Source organism: Solanum lycopersicum, chromosome 6 (assembly GCF_036512215.1).
Source record: "Solanum lycopersicum chromosome 6, SLM_r2.1".
Lineage (NCBI taxonomy): Eukaryota > Viridiplantae > Streptophyta > Magnoliopsida > Solanales > Solanaceae > Solanum > Solanum lycopersicum.
In genome coordinates, this window is record NC_090805.1 from 47,809,840 (window position 1) to 47,829,372 (window position 19,533).

Here is a 19,533-nt window from a genome sequence, read left to right on the forward strand (position 1 = left end):
CAATATGTTTTTTTTCTTTCTTTTTTTTTGGCTTGTGTAATGTCAACTAGAAAGAGTGTTATGTTGTACTAAGCTAAACTCTATCCACATTATAAATATAAATTATATGTCTCTATAAGTCAGCATGATCTAATGCATTACGAAGAAAATCTTGTTGATAGTGTCACCTTCAAATAGATTATGTAGTGTGCAATTTGAATATAGTCAGGTCTCTAATGTAATTTACGGCACAGATAGAATATGATAGATTGAATTAGTGTTTTAAAAATGTGAGGGTGTGAGGTGAGATGTTTTATGTAGTAGAGACGAGACGTAATCCCGGAGGTAAGTCTTATGGATCACGGGCCATAATCTTATGTATATTCAATTTTATAACTAAGAAAATAAGTAAAAGTAGAATTTTCAACTATTTTACAAATAAATTTTAATAAATAGCCTATAATATATACAAAAATATTATGATTTTTATTTGAGAAATGTATTAATAATCAATAATTAAGAAAAAAATATTATAAATATCATTTGAGAAATATCATTACATCAATAATAAAAATATGATTTAAAGCAAAAAAGTTCAAAATAATAAAATAACGCCTCGAGCGTACGTTTTTACGCTTGAAGCTTATGTCCCAAATTTTAGAATTTACGCTATATGAATCTACGTCTTTAATTTGTGTCTCAAAATATTTTTGATATACCCAGCTCGAGACTCACCTCAAAAAATATTTTTGAGAATACTGGATTTAGATCATTTATAAGGGTCATTTGGTTCATTGTATATGCATGCATATTTAACCCCAAGAAGATATTTTCCTTAAATAATGAAGGATTTGTTTGGTTGATAGATTAGGATTTTTTATGAGATTATTTTATTCTGCTTTATATATAAGATAACTTATCAAATTAGTTATACTAAATTGTGAATAAAATAATCATGAGATTAGATAATATTCATCACTGAATACAAAATAAAATAATCCTATAAAATATTTTGAAATTATTTTCTTTATCCCACCAACAAAAACACTTATAGAATCTGAAAATAATTGTTCACTTCGCAACAATCTCTTCGTTATTAATCATCCACATAAAAGTGTTTTATTTTTTCACATTGTCATTTATTACTAGTAAAAAAAAAAGTGTTACTCCAAAAGGTAAAAGCTTTGGGATTAGAAGTAAGGCTGCGTATCGGTCGATTTGGTTTGGTTTTGAAGTTTATCGGATTGTCTTATTGGTTATCGATTTATAGAGATGCTAAACCATTATAGAACCATTAAGCTATTGACTTATCGATTATTGATTTATCGATTTTTCATCGTTATCGGTTCGGTTATCGATTTAATCGTTAAGATTTGACACAAAAGAAAAAACATTGAAAATCACTTCGAAACAAGGTGACAAACCAAATAAACCATGCACTTGAGTTCACATGTTACATCTTGGTCAAAAGCAAACACTTTTACATTGTTGAATAACCAAGTGTTTGAGACAACCAAAAATAAAAGTAGAAAATCAAATTCTAAGTCGAAGACTTTTTATACAAAATGGTATAAATATAATTATTTAATTTAGTATCGGGTTATCGATTAACCCGTTGAGAAAAAACTTCAAGCCGTTAAAAACCGATAACCCGATAATAAAAAAAATCAAAACCATGATCAAAACCACTAAACCAATAACCCATCGATTCGACTTATCGGTTTCGATTCAGTTTTGAACACCCCTAATTAAAAGGGTAAAAAGATGGTCTAAATTTGGCAAATAAAGTATACTACTAACACAAGCAGCCTAAAGAAAAGGTGGAATGCAAGGAATTAATTCCTTTTTGAGTAAGAATATATTGTCAATTCAGAAAATTAAAATGGATTTTACTTTTACGTGAACAAAACCTTTTTTTTTCATTCTTTATTGGTACTGAAAGCAAATAGTATAACCAATTAAAATAAACAAGTGGAGTGTTCTTTTTATCATTTATTATGCGTGCGGAGTGGGACAAATTAAAAATTATACGAATTAAACTCAATCAGTCCACTCCTATTTCATTGTCATCCCTATTGATAATTATATTAATTCATAACTTCTTTAGATCTTTATAAATAAGTGTGGACACTTTTAAAAAATTTTAATTGTAAATATCATATAAGAAAATATCAATTAATACTTTCACAATTTTTAAATTTATCTAAATATATAGGAGCTTGAAATTTAAAATTCATATGTATGTATATTCCTATTCCTATATATAATATATTCCTATACAGCAGCAACTTAGGTTTGTCCTGCTTGCTTTGCCTAGTTGTCTCTCCAAATTTTATCGTTTATCATAAAATGAGATTAAAAAAATAACATATATTTTTTAAAAAATGACATAAAAATTACTAAAATTACAACAATTATCAATTTAAAATATTTAGGAGACACATAAAAAAATGATTGAACTCTCGAAAGTAACATACACCACAACAAAAATGATCATTAGCGGCATTTAATTTTTAATTGTCGCTAAAATATAAATTTTTAGCGGTAATTGTCACTCTTTGTATATGTCCCTAAAGCCTTTAGCGACATTGGTTCTAATGATCTTTAACTAATGCCGGTAAAGACTTTATCACTCTTTATTAACGTCAATATTTAATGCCGCTAAAAGTTATTTTTCTTGTAGTGATATGTTATCAAAAACTCAAACAAAAAGTACTATAAATTAAAATAATTGATATATTGAAATATCCACATTACAACAAAAAAAAAATGTCTGTGTTGTTCTATTACATAAATTAGGATTGAGATGATTTTAAAATTTTAATTTTGGTTATACATTATAAAATAACCGAATAATTGAAATGCTATAGTTTTCTAAAAATAACCGACTGAACCGTTCTACCCCTAATATGGCCTCTACTTCGTTTATTTTTACTTAATTAAATTTAAAAGGATTTTTTCATCTCATTCTTAATTTCATCGCTACCTTTATTTTTTATTTAGCAATAATATAATTTTTATTCATGTTGCGTTGCCCCAACTTTGTTTACTAGTATATTTATATAAAATTGGGCATGGACAAGGTGATGTTAGAACTCTATAACAAACATCCACATTTTTTCTCATTTTTTTTTTACCATTCTCCTATTTTTTAATTTGTTTTGTTTGTTATAATAATTTTAAAAATAATAAATCAAAAAGTCACTACTTAAAATACTTATTCTATATTTACGTTAACTATCACTTATTGTACTTATTATTATTAAGTCACTTTATAGTACCTATCATTTTGATTTAAAATCCATCTTTAACTAAATATTTTGTGATCTATATCTCCTTTATCTTATGATATAAAATAGATATAAATAAGGTGATGTAATATTCCTGTATGATTAAAAGTATATATTTTTTTTTAATAAATTTTGATTAGTTTTTTATTCTTTCTTTACGATTAACGTGATTAAATGTATTAATCATATTAATGTATTTAAATCTAAATACAGAAGAATTAAGTGCGCGCACTCGTAATATTGGATAAAATGGATAAAAGAGATACATTGACGACAATTCAAAAAGGAACTAACAACAAGTATTTTGGGGGTAAGGATCTATCACACATGGAAGGGAGTAAATGTAAATACAAAGTAGCTATAACAGATAATTTAAATGATCGACCAAGTTAAAAGTCTCTAAAAAAAAAGCTAATCGTATAGTAATATAGTTTAAAAATTATGTAATTAGTTGTTTTTGCTTATTCATTTTAAGACTCGAGATGAATAGCACCTAGATTATGATTCATTGTAGTAACTCTTATATGTAAATATTGATCGTCTATGGTAATCTATTCACGATATATGAAAAGTAAATATATTAAATTATTAGTAAAAACAATCAATCTTTCATCTCCCCGCGTCTAACATCATTAAATTCTGAATATTAAATTATACAATCACTTTTCTTTTCTCATATAAATTTTTTAACTATATATATATCATGGAAAAGAATTTTTGTTCACCAATTGCTTCATATTTTATTATAACGTATTCGTCAATTTTCAGGTACATTTTATTATTATTTGTTTTTGTTTTGAGATATTAATATTTTATAGGATCCTAAGTATGATATTTTGTATCAGAAGAAAGTTTGGTGTTTTCTTGAAGTACAGCATGTGAGTATTTTGATTATCTGTGCTATCTGGGGTTTGTTTCCCCCCCCCTTTTTTGTGCTTCTAGTGAAAGTTCTGGGCTTTGTGATGGTCAAGGTTGTTAAGTTGACGTAGTATCGTTTAAATTCATTGTTAGATAATTACGAAAAGACTCATTTTACGTAACGACTAATTTGCTGTGATCGCCTCATTACCTTAATAATTTTCTTCTCATTTTATCTATATTTATTATTTAGTAGTTCTATTTTATCCTGTATCTTACCTTTATATTGTAGCTTTATCCTGTATGTGATATTATGTAATTGTTAAGAAGTTTCATATCGGTATAGCCATAGGGATGAAAATTTGATCTCTTTTATATGGACGTGAACAAACCTGCCATTATGAATTAGCTTTTGTGATGTGAGTTCGGCCAAAACCTAATTTAACAAGGTATCAGAGCCATAGCCAGACCCGTACCAATTTGTTGTTCGTCGATGTTGGGCCCCCACTTAGAAGTGTGCACGCTCCAGTTGAGGTGTGGGCGTGCAGGGGAGTGTTAAGTAGTCTCTCATCGGTAGAAGGATGGAAATTTGGTCTCCTTTTTGGGGTGTGAGTTAATGTAGTACGATACAATAGGATATATTATGAAACAATATGTAACACTCATCCAAAGAGTACATGTAATTGTTGACTCTCACATATTTAAGAATAGAAAGTTGATAAAATGTACTTTCAGTTGCACCTTTATCTTCTAGAATTTGTGTAATTATATAGCAATTTTATTTGCAACAATCTACATGGCTTAGCACTCACCAATTTGCATTCATTTGTAAAGTGAATTAGTTGATTAACTTTTGATCTCATTGTTGGCTATGCATTTTGAATCATTTCATTTCTAGATGGTTTTGGTGTTATTCACTTGCGTTCATTATGCATTTTTACCATGTGTTATTACTTGTGTAAAACTAGATCAAATATAAGTGCATCTTTTTGCTTCGTAATGATCTTTGCGTACATTTTTCCAGTTTTGCTGAGTATCTTTTGAAACTTGTGGTCTTTTTCATACAGAAGATTGTCGTAATGGCTGAACAAGAGTATGGTGGATCCACAGAGGCTCTGCCCCCTCCTCCCCCTGTTCCACTTGATTTCTCTCCAGAAAAAGCTGAACCAGCGCCGGTGGAGAAAAAGTTATTACGTGTTCCCATGGCTAGGCGTGGCCTTGGAAAGAAGGGACGCAATATTCAGATCCTTACCAATCATTTTCAAGTGAACGTATCTAATGTTGACGGACACTTCTTTCATTACAGTGTATGTTTTCACTAATATTTTCTCTTCTCAATACAATCACGTAACTCCATGACACTGTTACTCTATCTGTTAACAGGTTGCTCTATTTTACGAGGATGGTCAACCTGTCGAGGTTAAAGGAATTGGCAGAAAAGTTCTGGATAGAGTGCATGAAACATATCATGCAGAATTGGCTGGGAAGGGTTTTGCATATGATGGGGAGAAGAGTTTGTTCACCATTGGTTCATTACCTAGAAGTAGATTCGAGTTCACGGTTGTACTAAATGACATAACATCTAACCGGTTGGTTCTCATAGTGGCTTAGTTTAATGTGTACCCTAGTTCTTATTTTGGTTGTTAACTCTTTTAACCACCTTATATACAGGAACGTTGGAACCTCCAGCCCTCCTAATGAAGCTGATAGGAAAAGATTAAGGCGGCCGTATCAATCTAAAACTTATAAGGTGAAGATTAGCTTAGCTGGCAAGATTCCGATGCAGGCAATTGCAAATGCTTTTCGAGGTCAAGAGTATGAGAACTCTCAAGAAGCCTTACGAGTTCTGGATATAATTTTAAGGCAGCATGCTGCAAAAAAGTTAGTGATATGTCTATTACTACACAAGTAATTTTGTGCCTCTCTTGATTGGTATTAATGACTATTCTTTCTATTAGGGATTGCTTACTCGTTCGTCAATCCTTTTTCCATAATGACTCAAATAACTTCGTTGATGTTGGAGGTGGTGTTCATGGCTTGAGAGGGTTCCATTCAAGTTTTCGAACCACTCAGTCTGGATTGTCTTTGAACATTGGTAAATATTCTAGGATTCATGTTTGATAGCTGTTTCAAATAAAATGTGATCCATATCATGTGGTTTCTTTGATCACAGATATGTCTACCACAATGATAATAAAGCCTGGGCCAGTGCTCGACTTCTTGATAGCAAATCAAAATTCAAGAGATTCCGTTTCACTTGATTGGGCGAAGGTGTGCTGTTATGTATTTGATTATTGATCTTCTTGTATAATCATGGATTCTCTAACACCTGCTCAGGCAAAACGCGTGTTGAAGAATTTGAAAGTGCAGACTGCTACCTCTAACCAAGAATTCAAAATAACTGGATTGAGTGAAAAATCTTGCCGTGAGCAGACGTATGTTGGCAATGATCTAGTTATTTGTTGTTATCTTCAGCGAAAATGCACTTGGGCAGGATGTTCGACATTGATTATCTATAATGTAATGGTCTTGACATTTCTAGGTTTATTCTAAAGCGAAGGAGCAAAGATGAGGATTGTGAAGTGCAAACTTCAGAAGTGACAGTTTACGATTACTTTGTTAATCATTGTAACATAGACTTGCGATATTCTGCTGATTTGCCGTGCCTCAATGTTGGAAAGCCTAAACGTCCTACCTATTTCCCCATTGAGGTAAACATGTTGAGTTAAAGTTAACCGTTTTTATGTACTGTCTTTTGTTCATGCAGTTTTGAATTCTTTTATTGAATGTTACAGCTCTGCACTTTGGTCTCATTACAAAGGTACACAAAAGCCTTGTCCACCTTTCAGAGGGCTTCCTTGGTGGAGAAGTCCAGGCAAAAGCCTCAGGAGAGAATGCAAATTTTGAGCCATGTAGGTCCCTTCTACCTTTACATGATCTTTTGCTTCCTCTACTTATACTTGACTAATTTCCTACTGGATTGTGGAAGGCTCTCAAAATGAACAATTATGATGCTGAGCCTCTGCTTCATTCTTGTGGTGTCACGATCAATAGCGACTTCACTCAGATTGAAGGGCGTGTGCTGTCTGCCCCTGAGGTATCTATCTATTATAACTTCTTTTAGCAATATCTTTCAGTAGATGTAGTGAGTTTGAGGTGATATATTTGTTATGTGGCAGTTGAAGGCAGGAAATGGAGTTGATATTTTCGCGCAAAGTGGCAGGTGGAACTTTAATAATAAGGTAGAAGAACTCTTCTTTCACATATGATTTTTCCACTGGATCTATGGGGTTCATCTCATAATCTCATTTAACATGACGTTGGTTTTGAAATTGTATGCTGACTATATGATGGCTTGGAATTGCAGTATAGAGTTTTTTTTTTTTCATTTTTATCTATCATGGCAGAGATTCTTTGAATCAGCAAAGGTAGAGAAATGGGCTGTTGTGAACTTCTCTACAAACTGTGATATCGGCAAACTAGTCGAATGTTTGACAGGACTTGGAGAGACGAAAGGAATTGTATGTTTTATCAACTTCTAATACTTAAAAACTGAGTAGAATGGACGAATTTCATTCCTGTTTTAACGTTACAGAGTGTGGAAGCTCCATTGAAAGTGTTTGAAGAGTCTCGACATCATAGAAGGGCTCCTCCTGTTGGCAGAGTTGACAAAATGTTTGAAGAGATCCAGTCAAAACTTCCTGACGCCCCAAAGTTTCTTCTCTGTCTTCTTCCTGAGAGGAAAAATTGTGACATATATGGTTAGTCCAATTTGCTTGTTCTGTTGACCACTAAGCATCTCTTAAGTACTAATTACTAAAACAATCGCCTGATGAAACTTGAAGGACCATGGAAGCGAAAAAATCTGGCTGATCATGGTATAGTAACTCAATGCTTGGCTCCTGGAAGAGTTAATGATCAGTATCTGACAAACCTTCTCCTTAAGATCAATGCTAAGGTGAGAGTTCTCTGCGCATCTGGTTCAGTGCTATCATCCTGGCACCTTACTTTCTTCCGTCATTTCCTGGATCAGTCTTAAACATCACAATTACTGTTGGCAGCTCGGTGGTTTAAATTCTATGTTAGCTGTTGAGGTTTCTCGTTCCATCCCCATGATATCTAAGGTCCCCACCATGATTCTTGGAATGGACGTATCACATGGCTCTCCCGGCCAGTCTGATGTCCCATCAATTGCTGCAGTAGGTTCTTTCATTGACGTTGCTTACCTTTTATACCCAATTGTTTAAAAAATTTCATTTATACTATTGCTTTGTCAGGTTGTGAGTTCAAGGCAGTGGCCTTCAATATCTCATTACAGAGCTTCTGTGCGCACTCAATCTCCTAAAGTGGAGATAATTGATAACATATTTAAAGAAGTTTCAGACACTAGAGACGATGGGATTATGAGGTGAGTTCAGTATCTTATTCATTTTAAAGCTTGGTTTCACTTTCTAATGGTTTTCTGCTTTTTCATATGGCGTAAAACTAATTGCCTAATGGTTTTTGGGTTCCCTTTATAATTCTGTTGTTGGTATCCTTTTGTTTTCCTAGAATTAACTTTCTGATCATAATTAAATTTCCAAATGCAGGGAACTTTTGCTAGATTTTCATGCGAGTTCCCAACAAAGGAAGCCTCAGCAAATCCTAGTATTCAGGTGATCTAACCCAGCCTGGTTCAGTAAATAATGTACATTCTAAGTGCTATTGCCCTATTATTGACACTACGCCTATGATGAATGTCTAAATGCTTCAGAAATTTGTATTGAGCACAACATTGGTTAGTTTTTATGGTTCTACCTCATTTTCCGTCATTTTTGTCCAGCTAATCTCTTGCTTTTAAGAGGATTCATGTAGCCGACCCAACTCTTGGGAATGAGAAGTAGTTTATTGACACATCTCTTGTTCTATTGTTTGTCATTATTACTGTGTGTTCCATCTGACAAACTCTTCACACAGCAGTGTACTTTGTACACTTCTTTGATGGTTTTTGCTAATGTCAGGGATGGTGTCAGTGAATCTCAATTTAATCAAGTTCTAAACATAGAACTGGACCAGATCATTGAGGTTCTGCACTCTGATAAATGCTGTCTTGATATATAATTTGGAAAATACGAGAGATTCTCGTGCTAACTCATCTGTTCTATCCATGTAGGCCTGCAAGTTTCTAGATGAAAAGTGGTCGCCCAAGTTTGTTATCATTGTTGCACAGAAAAATCATCATACAAAGTTTTTCCCGTATGGATCTGCTAATAATGTTCCACCAGGTAATAATAAAAGTCGCAGCAAATTTTAGTTGTATAATGAAATCAATGTGTTTACACAGATTTTTTGCAGGGACAATTATAGATAACAAAGTTTGTCATCCAAGGAACAATGACTTCTATCTGTGCGCCCATGGTGGAATGATTGTGAGTTATTTGTTCTGTTTTGTGCCATTCCGTTGACGTTTGGTGTAATGTTTATATCATCATATGATGTTTACTTGGATATTGTTGTGTAGGGTACGACTCGACCTACACATTACCATGTGTTGTTAGATGAAGTTGGTTTCAAACCTGATGAACTTCAAGAACTTGTTCATAATCTGTGCTATGTGTAAGTATTGCATATTACTGGATTCTTCGTAGGCTCGACTGAGTTTTAACCTTCAAGTACTCAATAGCAGTTGCAGTCATTCTAATTGTTATACACACTTCTTGCAGGTACCAGAGAAGCACTACTGCAACATCCATTGGTAAATATAAACATACACAACTTGTGCTATTTGCTGCTGTTCTTCCCCACCCCTCCACGCGCAAATGCATATAACGTTATATTTCCCTTTTTTGCTTGATTACATGTTTTGTTTGTGCTCTCACTTCCTTTTTTGTGCTGTGCAGTGGCTCCGATAGGCTATGCCCATTTAGCCGCTGCACAGGTTGGACAGTGGATGAAATCCGAGGGCACATCAGAGACATCATCAAGCCAGGATGGTCTGAGAAATGCTGGTCCAGTTACTGTTCCTCAGTTGCCCAGACTTCAGAAGAATGTTGCTAGCTCCATGTTCTTCTGTTGAGGCCTCCGTTTGATCGAAATTTAGTCGAGAATTCAATGTGAACTCGAGAGACAGAATATGATAGACTGGGTTATAGTCTTTGGTTGATTGTATATGCACATTTAACTCTAAAAAAGATATTTTGCACAAGTAACAATATGATTGGTTTTGATCGGTGGTATGTCATAGATTGAAATATTTTAATGAGATTATTTTGTTTCGAGGTAACTTATCTCATTATTTATATTAAAATTGTAGGACAATACAATTGTAAAATTAAATAACACATAATATAATAATTCCCCCACCAACCAAATGACCCGTAGAATCGAGAGATAATGTTTCACTTCATAAACAAGATCCACTGTATTACCAAAAAGTTTGTTACTATTATTTAAATTCTTGAAAATTTAAAATTCATTATAAATCGGTACTTTTATTAAACTTACGTTTCATTTTTGATATTTTATGTCCGTTACGATGATGAAATATTTAATGTAATTTATAAATAAGAACTGCTTCCAATAAATTTTGCACTTCAAAAAATATATATATGTATTTTTTGAAAATAATAAAATTAAGTGAACAAGTGGATATATAAATCAGAAAGTGACCGCTAAACAAGCTGTAAGAAGACTATTATGCCCTTGTGTTGGATTTTCCTCTTATCCACAAAAGAAAAAACAGTTTGAAGAGAACATAGATTGTAACGAAGGGACACGTGGGGATCAAAGAGAGTGATTAGTTACAGTTGTTAATGTTTTTAGGTGCACTAGTTGCTGTCACTCTCTAGTTCAACTACAACCTCACTCTTTTATTTTCTCTTTTGTCGTACATTAGGGTTTCACCTCTTCACTCTGTTTCTTCATCCGCCATTTTTGAGCTTTAGGTATGGTAGTTTTGACTAAATTTGGTGTTTTCTTGAAGTATGGCATGTGGGTTTTTTGTTTAACTGTGTAATGTGGTTGAAATGCTATCTGGGGTTTGTCTTTTACCTCTCTTTATGTGGTTATAGTGGAAAGTTTTGGTCTTTGTGGTGTTTGAAGGATTTTTTAGTTGACTTATTTTTCAAACCCAGAAAGCTGAAGAAGACTTATTTTGAGTTAAATTTGGTGTTTTCTGGAAGTATGTAGCATGTGGTTTTTTGGTTTAACTGTGTAATGTGGTTGAAATGCTATCTGGGGTTTGTTTTTTACCTCTTTTTTTGTGGTTATAGTAAGTTCTGGTCTTTGAAGGCTTTTTAACTTGATGTATTCTTTCAAAACCTAGTAAGCTCAAGAAGACTTATTTTTTTGGTGTTTTCTTGAAGTATAGCATGTGGTATTTTGTTTAACACTGTAATGTGATTGAAGTTCTACCTGAGGTTTGTTTTTTACCCGTCTTTTTTGTGGTTATAGTTAAAAGTTCTGGTCTTTGTGGTGTTTGGAGGCTTTTTTGAGTTGACTTATATTTCAAACCTAGTAAGCTGAAGAAGACTTATTTTGTGTTAACTTTGGTGTTTTGTTGAAGTATAGCATGTGGATTTGTTGTCTAATAGTGTAATGTGGTTGAAATGCTGTCTGAGGTTTGTTTTTTTCTCTCTTTCGTGTGGTTATAGTGAAAAGTTCTGATCTTTGAGGTGTTTGAAGGCTTTTAACATGATGTATTTTCTGAACCTAGTAAACTGAAGTAGACTTGTTTTGAGCTAAGTTTGGTGTTTTCTTGAAGTATAGCATGTGGATTTTTTGTTATCTGTGTAGTCATTTGAATGTGGTCGAAATGCTATCTGGAGTTTGGTTTTTAACCCTCTGTTTGTGCTTCTGGTAAAAAATTGAGTGCTTTGTGGTGACTGAAGGCTTTATAACTTTGACATATTTTCAAAACTGTTTCGAGCCAAGTTTGGTGTTTTCTTGAAGTATTGCATGTGGGTATTTTGTTATATGTGTAGCTCTTTGAATGTGGTTGAAATGCTACCCGGGGTTTGTTTTCCTCTCTTTCTTTGTTCTTCTGGTGGAAAGTTTAGGGCTTTGTGGTGTTGAAGGCTATTTGATTTTAACATAGTTTTTTAACCAGTAAGCTGAAGATGACTTACTTTGAGCTGACTTCGGTGTCTTCTTGAAGTAAAGCATGTGGGTATTTTGTCATTCGTGTAATTTATTTGGATGTGGTTGTCTGGGGTTTGTTTTTTATCCCCCCCCCCCCCCCCCCCCTTTTTTTTTTTTTACAGTCAAAAGTTCTGATTTTGTGGTGTTGAAGTCTGTTTAATTTGACATATTTTTCAAACCCAGTTACCTGAAGAAGACTTTTTTTGAGCTAAGTTTGGTGCTCCCTTGAAGTATAGCATGTTGGTATTTTGTTTTCCATGTAGTTCTTGAATGTGGTGAAACGCTATCTGGGTTTTGTTTTTACCCCCCTTTTTTGTGATTATAGTGAAAAGTTCTGGGCTTTGTGATGTTGAAGGCTTTTAAAATTGACTTTTTTTAAAGAAAAATCCAGTAAGCTAAAGAGGACTTATTTTGAGCTAAGTTTGGTGTTTTCTTGAAGTAAAGCGTGTGTATTTTGTCATTTGTGTAATAACTTGGATGTGGTTGTCTGGGGTTTGTTTTTTACCCCTCTTTTTTTGTGATTATAGTGAAAAATTCTGATCTTTGTGGTGTTTGAAGGCCTTTTAACTTGATTTATTTTGAGCTAAGTTTGGTGTTTTCTTGAAGTAAAGCATGTGGGTTTTTGTTATCTATGCTTGAAATGTTATTTGTGATTATAGTGAAAAGTTCCCTTTTTTTGGTGCTTCTAGTGAAAGTTCTGGGCTTGTTGAAGGCTGTTTTCAAAACCAGTAAGCTGAAGCAGACTTTTTATTCTGTACTAAGTTTGGTGTTTTTCTTGAATTATAGCATGTGGGTATTTTGTTATTTGTGCTTGAAATGCTATCTGGGATATGTTTCCCCCCCTTTTTTTGTGCTTCTAGTGGAAGTTCTGGGCTTTGTGGTGGTCAAGGCTGTTTCACTTGAAATGTTTTTTTTGAAACCAGTAAGCTGAAGAAGACTTATTTTGTGCCAAGTTTGGTAAATTCTTTATGTATAGCATGTGGGTATTTCGACATTTTGTTACCTTCTCTTTTTTTTTTTTTTTTTTGGCTTCTAATGAAAAAATCTGGCCAATATACATGGCTTAGCACTCACCAATTTGCATGCACTCATTTGTAAAGTGAGTTACTGTTTTAGTTATGACCTCTGTTGGATACTGCATTTTGGGTCTTTTCAATCCTAGATGTTTTTGGTGTTAATTCACTTGCATTTCATTATGCATTATCACCTTTTGAATTGTCATCTCATGTGTTATTACTTGTCTAAAACTAGATCAAAGACTGGAAGTGATTAGTAGTTGTATGCATTTAGTTTCTTTTATTGACTGCTTCCTAAGTGTATCTTTTTGCCTAGAAAAGATCTCTGCATACTTCTTTTCCAGTTTTTCTGAGGATCTTTTGGAACTTGTGATCTTCTTTACAGAAGATTGTGGTAATGGCTGAAGAAGAGAATGGTGGATCCACAGAGGCTCTGCCTCCTCCTCCCCCTGTTCCACTTAATTTCTCTCCTGCACAAGCTGAACCAGAGCCAGTGAAGAAGAAGGTTTTACGTGTTCCCATGGCAAGGCGTGGCCTTGGAAGCAAGGGACAAAAGATTCCGATCCTTACCAATCACTTTAAAGTGAACGTGTCTAATGTTGATGGACACTTCTTTCATTACAGTGTATGTTTTCACATACCTCTCCTTGATATGCTCCTATCTTTTCTCTTCTCAATACAATCATGCAACTCCATGCCATTTTTAACAATATCTGATAACAGGTTGCCTTATTTTATGAGGATGGTCGACCTGTCGAGGGAAAAGGCATTGGCAGAAAAGTTCTGGATAGAGTGCATGAAACATATGATACAGAATTGGCTGGGAAGGATTTTGCATATGATGGGGAGAAGAGTTTGTTCACCATCGGTTCACTACCTAGAAATAAACTAGAGTTCACAGTTGTACTAGATGACATAACATCTAATCGGTTGGTTCTCAGAGGCTTAGTTTAATGTGTTCCCTAGTTCTTATTTTGGTTGTTTGACACTTTTTATCATCTTATATACAGGAACAACGGTACCAATGGCAACTCTAGCCCTGGCAGACATGGAAGCCCTCCTAATGAAACTGATAGGAAAAGATTAAGGCGGCCATACCAATCTAAAACTTATAAGGTGGAGATTAGCTTTGCTGCCAAGATTCCAATGCAGGCGATTGCAAATGCTTTGCGAGGTCAAGAGTCTGAGAACTCTCAAGAAGCCTTGCGAGTTTTGGATATAATTTTAAGGCAGCATGCTGCAAAACAGTAAGTTATGTGTCTATTACTACAGAAGTATTTTTGTGCGCCTCTTGATTGTTACATAATGACTTTTCTTATATTGGGGGTTGTTTACTTGTTCGTCAATAGTTATGTGTCTATGACTACAGAAGTATTTTTGTGCCTCTCTTGATTGTTACATAATGACTATTCTTATATTAGGGGTTGTTTACTTGTTCGTCAATCCTTTTTCCATAATGATCCTAAGAACTTTGCTGATGTTGGCGGTGGTGTTCTGGGCTGCCGAGGGTTCCATTCAAGTTTTCGTACCACCCAGTCGGGATTGTCATTGAACATTGGTAAATATCTATCTTTCATGTTTCATACTTATCTCAAATGAAATGAGGTTCATATTTTGTGTTTCCTTGATCACAGACGTGTCTACCACTATGATAATCCAACCTGGGCCTGTGGTCGACTTTCTGATAGCGAACCAAAATGCAAAAGATCCCTTTTCACTTGATTGGGCAAAGGTGTGCTGTTATATATTTGATTATTTATCTTTTTGTATAATCATGTTCTAAGCAATGTATTCTCTACACTTGATCAGGCAAAACGCGTGTTGAAGAACCTGCGAGTGAAGACTGCTCCCGCTAACCAAGAATTCAAAATAACTGGATTGAGCGAAAAACCTTGTCGTGAGCAGATGTATGTTAGTAATGATCTATTTATTTCTACCTTGGCTCAACTAATACACACATGTGCAGGATGGTCAACATTGATTTGTTATAATGTAATGGGGCAAGCTCATTTTATTCTCTTGACATTTTTAGGTTTACTCTAAAGCAGAAGAGCAAAGATGAGGATGGTGAAGTGCAAACTTCAGAAGTGACTGTTTATGATTACTTTGTTAATCATCGTAACATAGACTTGCGATATTCTGCCGATTTGCCGTGCCTCAATGTTGGAAAGCCTAAACGTCCTACCTATTTCCCCATTGAGGTAAACATATTGAGTTAAAGTTAACCGTTTTTATGTACTGTCTTTTGTTCATGCAGTTTTGAATTCTTTTTTTGAATGTTACAGCTCTGCACTTTGGTCTCATTGCAAAGGTACACAAAAGCCTTGTCCACCTTTCAGAGGGCTTCCTTGGTGGAGAAGTCCAGGCAAAAGCCTCAGGAGAGAATGCAAATTTTGAGCAATGTAGGTCTCTTCTATCCTAACATAATCTTTTGCTTGCTCTAGTTATACTTAACTAATTTCCTACTGGATTGTGGAAGGCTCTCAAAATCAACAATTATGATGCTGAGCCTCTGCTTCGTTCTTCTGGTGTCTCAATCAGTAGCAACTTCACCCAGGTTGACGGGCGCGTACTGCCTGCTCCTAAGGTATGCTATCTATTATAACTTCTTTTAGCTATATTTTTGAGTCTTTATGTAGTGAGTTTGAGGTAATATATTCTTTATGTGGCAGTTGAAGGCTGGAAATGGAGATGACCTTTTCACCCGGAATGGAAGGTGGAACTTTAATAATAAGGTATAGTTGAACTCTTCTTCACATATGATTTTTCCGCAGGATCTATGGGGTTCATCTCATAATCTCATTTAAGATGATATTGGCTTTGAAATCGTATGATGACATGCTAGCTTGGTATTGCAGTGTAGTGGTTGTTAAGATGTGCTTTGAGTTTTTTTCATTTCATCTATTCTGCAGAGATTCTTTGAGCCAGCAAAGGTAGAGCGTTGGGCTGTTGTGAACTTTTCTGCACGCTGTGATGTCCGTGGTCTAGTCAGAGATTTGACAAGACTTGGAGAGACGAAGGGAATTGTATGTTTTATCAACTTCTGATACTTAAAAACTGAGAAGGAAGGACGATTTCATTATTCCTGTTTTAACGTTACAGAGTGTGGAAGCTCCATTTGAAGTGTTTGAAGAGTCTCCACAGCTTAGAAGGGCTCCACCTGTTGTCAGAGTTGACAAAATGTTTGAAGAGATCCAGTCAAAACTTCCTGGTGCCCCCAAGTTTCTTCTCTGTCTTCTTCCTGAGAGGAAAAATTGTGACATATATGGTTAGTCCGATTTGCTTGTTCTGTTGACCACTAAGCTTATCTCATAAGTACTAATTACTAAAACAATTGACTGATGAAACTTGAAGGTCCATGGAAGCGAAAAAATCTGGCTGATCATGGTATAGTAACTCAATGCTTGGCTCCTGGAAGAGTTAATGATCAGTATCTCACAAACCTTCTCCTTAAGATCAATGCTAAGGTGAGAGTTCTCTGTGCATCTGGTTCAGTGCTATCATCCTGGCACCTTACTTTCTTCCATCATTTCCTGGATCAGTCTTAAACATCACAGTTTCTGTTGGCAGCTTGGTGGTTTAAATTCTATGTTAGCTGCGGAGATTTCTCCTTCCATCCCCATGGTATCTAAGGTCCCCACCATGATTCTTGGAATGGACGTATCACATGGCTCTCCCGGCCAGTCTGATGTTCCATCAATTGCTGCAGTAGGTTCTTTCATTGACGTTGCTTACCTTTATACCCAATTTTTCAAAGAATTTCATTTTATACGATTGCTTTGTCAGGTTGTGAGTTCAAGGCAGTGGCCGTCAATATCTCGTTATAGAGCTTCAGTGCGCACTCAATCTCCTAAAGTGGAGATGATTGATAACATATTTAAAAAAGTTTCAGACACTGATGATGATGGGATTATGAGGTGAGTTTGGTTTTTGTAGGTTTAACTTTATCTTGGATTGTTTTCTATTGGGTCAGGGTGAATTAACATTGGCCGTTCAGAACTTAATCTTATATGATAGAGTATGCTATGCTTTCTAACATATACATTTTGATCTTTGAGTCGCTTTAGCTGCACTGGAGATGAATTTATTTTTGTGGTGATATTTACATTTTGCATTTCGACTCTTGAGGGAGTTGCTTCACCAGAATTGTGATGCCTTAATACTTTGTTAGTATGGATTGAGTTTCTTCATGCCGAATGAGCTCCTCACTCAAATACCACTGGTTCCGTGATTTTCTGTATAATCCATACCCAGCTGTATTGCACATCTTTCTAATCAGTATATTATGCATTTTAAAGTTCGTTTTCTCTTTCCAATGGTTTGCTGCTATTTCTTATGGTTTAAAACTAATAGCCTAATGGTTTGCGGGTTACTTTTACAATTCTGTTGGTGGTATCCTTTTGGTTTCCCAGAATTAACTTGCTGATAATACTTAACCTTTATAATGCAGGGAACTTTTGCTAGATTTTTATGTGAGTTCCGGGAAAAGGAAGCCTGAGCACATTATAGTATTCAGGTGATCTAACCCAGCCTGTTCACCATTTTGCTTTCAGCAAATTATATACATTCTAAGTGCTATTGCTCTTTTATTGACACTACACTTGTGATGAATGTCTAAATCTTCAGAAATTTTTATTGAGCATGACATTGGTGAGTTTTTATGGTTCTACCTCATTTTCTGCCATTTTTATCCCGTTTATCTATTGTTTTAGAGGATTCATGTAGCTGACCTAACTCTTGGGCATGAGGAGTAGCTCTTGATATTTCTCTTGTTCCATCGTTTGTTGTTATTACCACTACCGTGTGTTCCACCTGCCTAACATTGTCACGTAGCAGTGAACTTTGTACACTTCTTTGACGGTTTTGCTATTGGCCCCTTTTGAAAATGTCAGGGATGGTGTCAGTGAATCTCAATTTAATCAAGTTCTAAACATAGAACTGGACCAGCTCATTGAGGTTCTGCACTCCGATAAATGCTGTCTTAATATATAATTTGGATAATACTAGAGATTCTCGTGCTAACACATCTGTTCTATCCATGTAGGCCTGCAATTTTCTAGATGAGAAGTGGTCGCCCAAGTTTGTTATCATTGTTGCTCAGAAAAATCATCATACAAAGTTTTTCCAGTCTGGATCTCCTGATAATGTTCCACCAGGTAATAATAGAAGTCGCAGCGAATTATAGTTGTAACGAAAGCACTGGATCAATTCGTTTACACAGATTTTTTGCAGGGACAATTATAGATAACAAAGTTTGTCATCCAAGGAACAATGACTTCTATCTGTGCGCCCATGCTGGAATGATTGTGAGTTATTTGTTCTGTTTTGTGCCAATTCATTGAAGTTTGGTGTTATGTTTATATCATCATATGATGTTTACTTGGATATTGCTGTGTAGGGTACGACTCGACCTACACATTACCATGTGTTGTTGGATGAAGTTGGTTTCTCACCTGATGAACTTCAAGAACTTGTTCATAATCTGTCCTATGTGTAAGTATTGCATAAATTGGATTCTTCGAAGCTGGCCCGAGTTTTGAACTTTTAAATCATAGCAGTTGCAGTCAATTCTAATTATTATACACACTTCTTGCAGGTACCAAAGAAGCACTACTGCTATATCCATTGGTAAATATAAGCATATTTGTACAAGTGCTGTTATATTTTCCTTCAGCTTGTGCCCTCACTTCCTTTTCCACATTATATGCAGTGGCTCCGATAAGTTATGCCCATTTGGCCGCCACACAGGTGGGTCAATGGATGAAATTCGAGGATGCATCAGAGACATCGTCAAGCCATGGTGGTCTGACTAATGCTGGTCCAGTTACTGTTCCTCAATTGCCCCGTCTTCAGGAGAACGTTGCTAGCTCCATGTTCTTCTGTTGAGGCCTGTGCACCACCTCCTGTTTTACTCTACGCGGTTAATGTATGCTCTAGACAAATGGTTTCTGTAAATAGCTCTAGTTTGACAGCACTTGGAGTACGAACCTTGTCCTAGTGACCTCCCAAAAACAACTTAGTTATGCGGTACAATACTAGGTCTGTTGCCATATTCAGGTCTCATGCATATTTTTCGCGCTTCTGTTCTCCTGAACAATTTTGCTATGTATCTGTAAAATGCATAGAGATTAACCTGGTGGTGTGACTATGCATCAATTATGCTTTTTTATATGTAAATGGTAATATATAACTTGTTTTTTTCCCGCTTTTATTAGGGAAGTTATTTTCCTCGTTTTTAAGGAACTTGTTTTTTGCAAAAAAAATATTTTTTT

General features: G+C 35.0%; 2 protein-coding genes across 4 annotated transcripts; both read left to right on the forward strand.

The window, feature by feature from the left end:
- Window positions 1–3,607: 3,607 nt before the first annotated feature.
- On the forward strand, window positions 3,608–10,517 carry LOC101246438 (protein argonaute 4-like). Its single transcript, XM_026031672.2, has 23 exons — window positions 3,608–4,037; window positions 5,195–5,434; window positions 5,511–5,716; window positions 5,799–6,008; window positions 6,086–6,222; window positions 6,301–6,398; window positions 6,465–6,562; window positions 6,670–6,838; window positions 6,923–7,039; window positions 7,117–7,224; window positions 7,307–7,369; window positions 7,535–7,648; window positions 7,723–7,888; window positions 7,973–8,085; window positions 8,189–8,326; window positions 8,405–8,535; window positions 8,717–8,782; window positions 9,128–9,191; window positions 9,280–9,391; window positions 9,462–9,535; window positions 9,628–9,722; window positions 9,830–9,861; window positions 10,007–10,517. The coding sequence occupies exons 2-23, from the start codon at window positions 5,207–5,209 to the stop codon at window positions 10,180–10,182; spliced, it is 2,715 nt and encodes a 904-aa protein (XP_025887457.1). The 5' UTR covers window positions 3,608–4,037; window positions 5,195–5,206; the 3' UTR covers window positions 10,183–10,517.
- A 341-nt stretch (window positions 10,518–10,858) lies between these two features.
- AGO4B (Argonaute 4B) lies at window positions 10,859–19,484 on the forward strand. 3 transcript variants are annotated; one of them, XM_026031294.2, is made up of 23 exons: window positions 10,859–11,050; window positions 13,650–13,886; window positions 13,985–14,190; window positions 14,272–14,508; window positions 14,683–14,819; window positions 14,896–14,993; window positions 15,071–15,168; window positions 15,294–15,462; window positions 15,547–15,663; window positions 15,741–15,848; window positions 15,934–15,996; window positions 16,174–16,287; window positions 16,364–16,529; window positions 16,616–16,728; window positions 16,832–16,969; window positions 17,048–17,178; window positions 17,712–17,777; window positions 18,154–18,217; window positions 18,306–18,417; window positions 18,494–18,567; window positions 18,660–18,754; window positions 18,858–18,889; window positions 18,972–19,484. In XM_026031294.2, the coding sequence occupies exons 2-23, from the start codon at window positions 13,659–13,661 to the stop codon at window positions 19,145–19,147; spliced, it is 2,742 nt and encodes a 913-aa protein (XP_025887079.1). In that variant the 5' UTR covers window positions 10,859–11,050; window positions 13,650–13,658; the 3' UTR covers window positions 19,148–19,484.
- The last annotated feature ends 49 nt before the right edge of the window (window positions 19,485–19,533 follow it).

Excerpts from the sequence above, each read along its gene's own strand:
- LOC101246438 (XM_026031672.2), top strand. The coding sequence starts at position 5,207 with ATGGCTGAACAAGAGTATGGTGGATCCACAGAGGCTCTGCCCCCTCCT. Across the intron at positions 5,435-5,510 it reads GACACTTCTTTCATTACAGT|GTTGCTCTATTTTACGAGGA; the intron begins GTATGTTTTCAC and ends ATCTGTTAACAG. Across the intron at positions 7,225-7,306 it reads GTGTGCTGTCTGCCCCTGAG|TTGAAGGCAGGAAATGGAGT; the intron begins GTATCTATCTAT and ends GTTATGTGGCAG.
- AGO4B (XM_026031294.2), top strand. The coding sequence starts at position 13,659 with ATGGCTGAAGAAGAGAATGGTGGATCCACAGAGGCTCTGCCTCCTCCT. Across the intron at positions 15,997-16,173 it reads GGTGGAACTTTAATAATAAG|AGATTCTTTGAGCCAGCAAA; the intron begins GTATAGTTGAAC and ends TCTATTCTGCAG. Across the intron at positions 18,568-18,659 it reads GCGCCCATGCTGGAATGATT|GGTACGACTCGACCTACACA; the intron begins GTGAGTTATTTG and ends ATTGCTGTGTAG.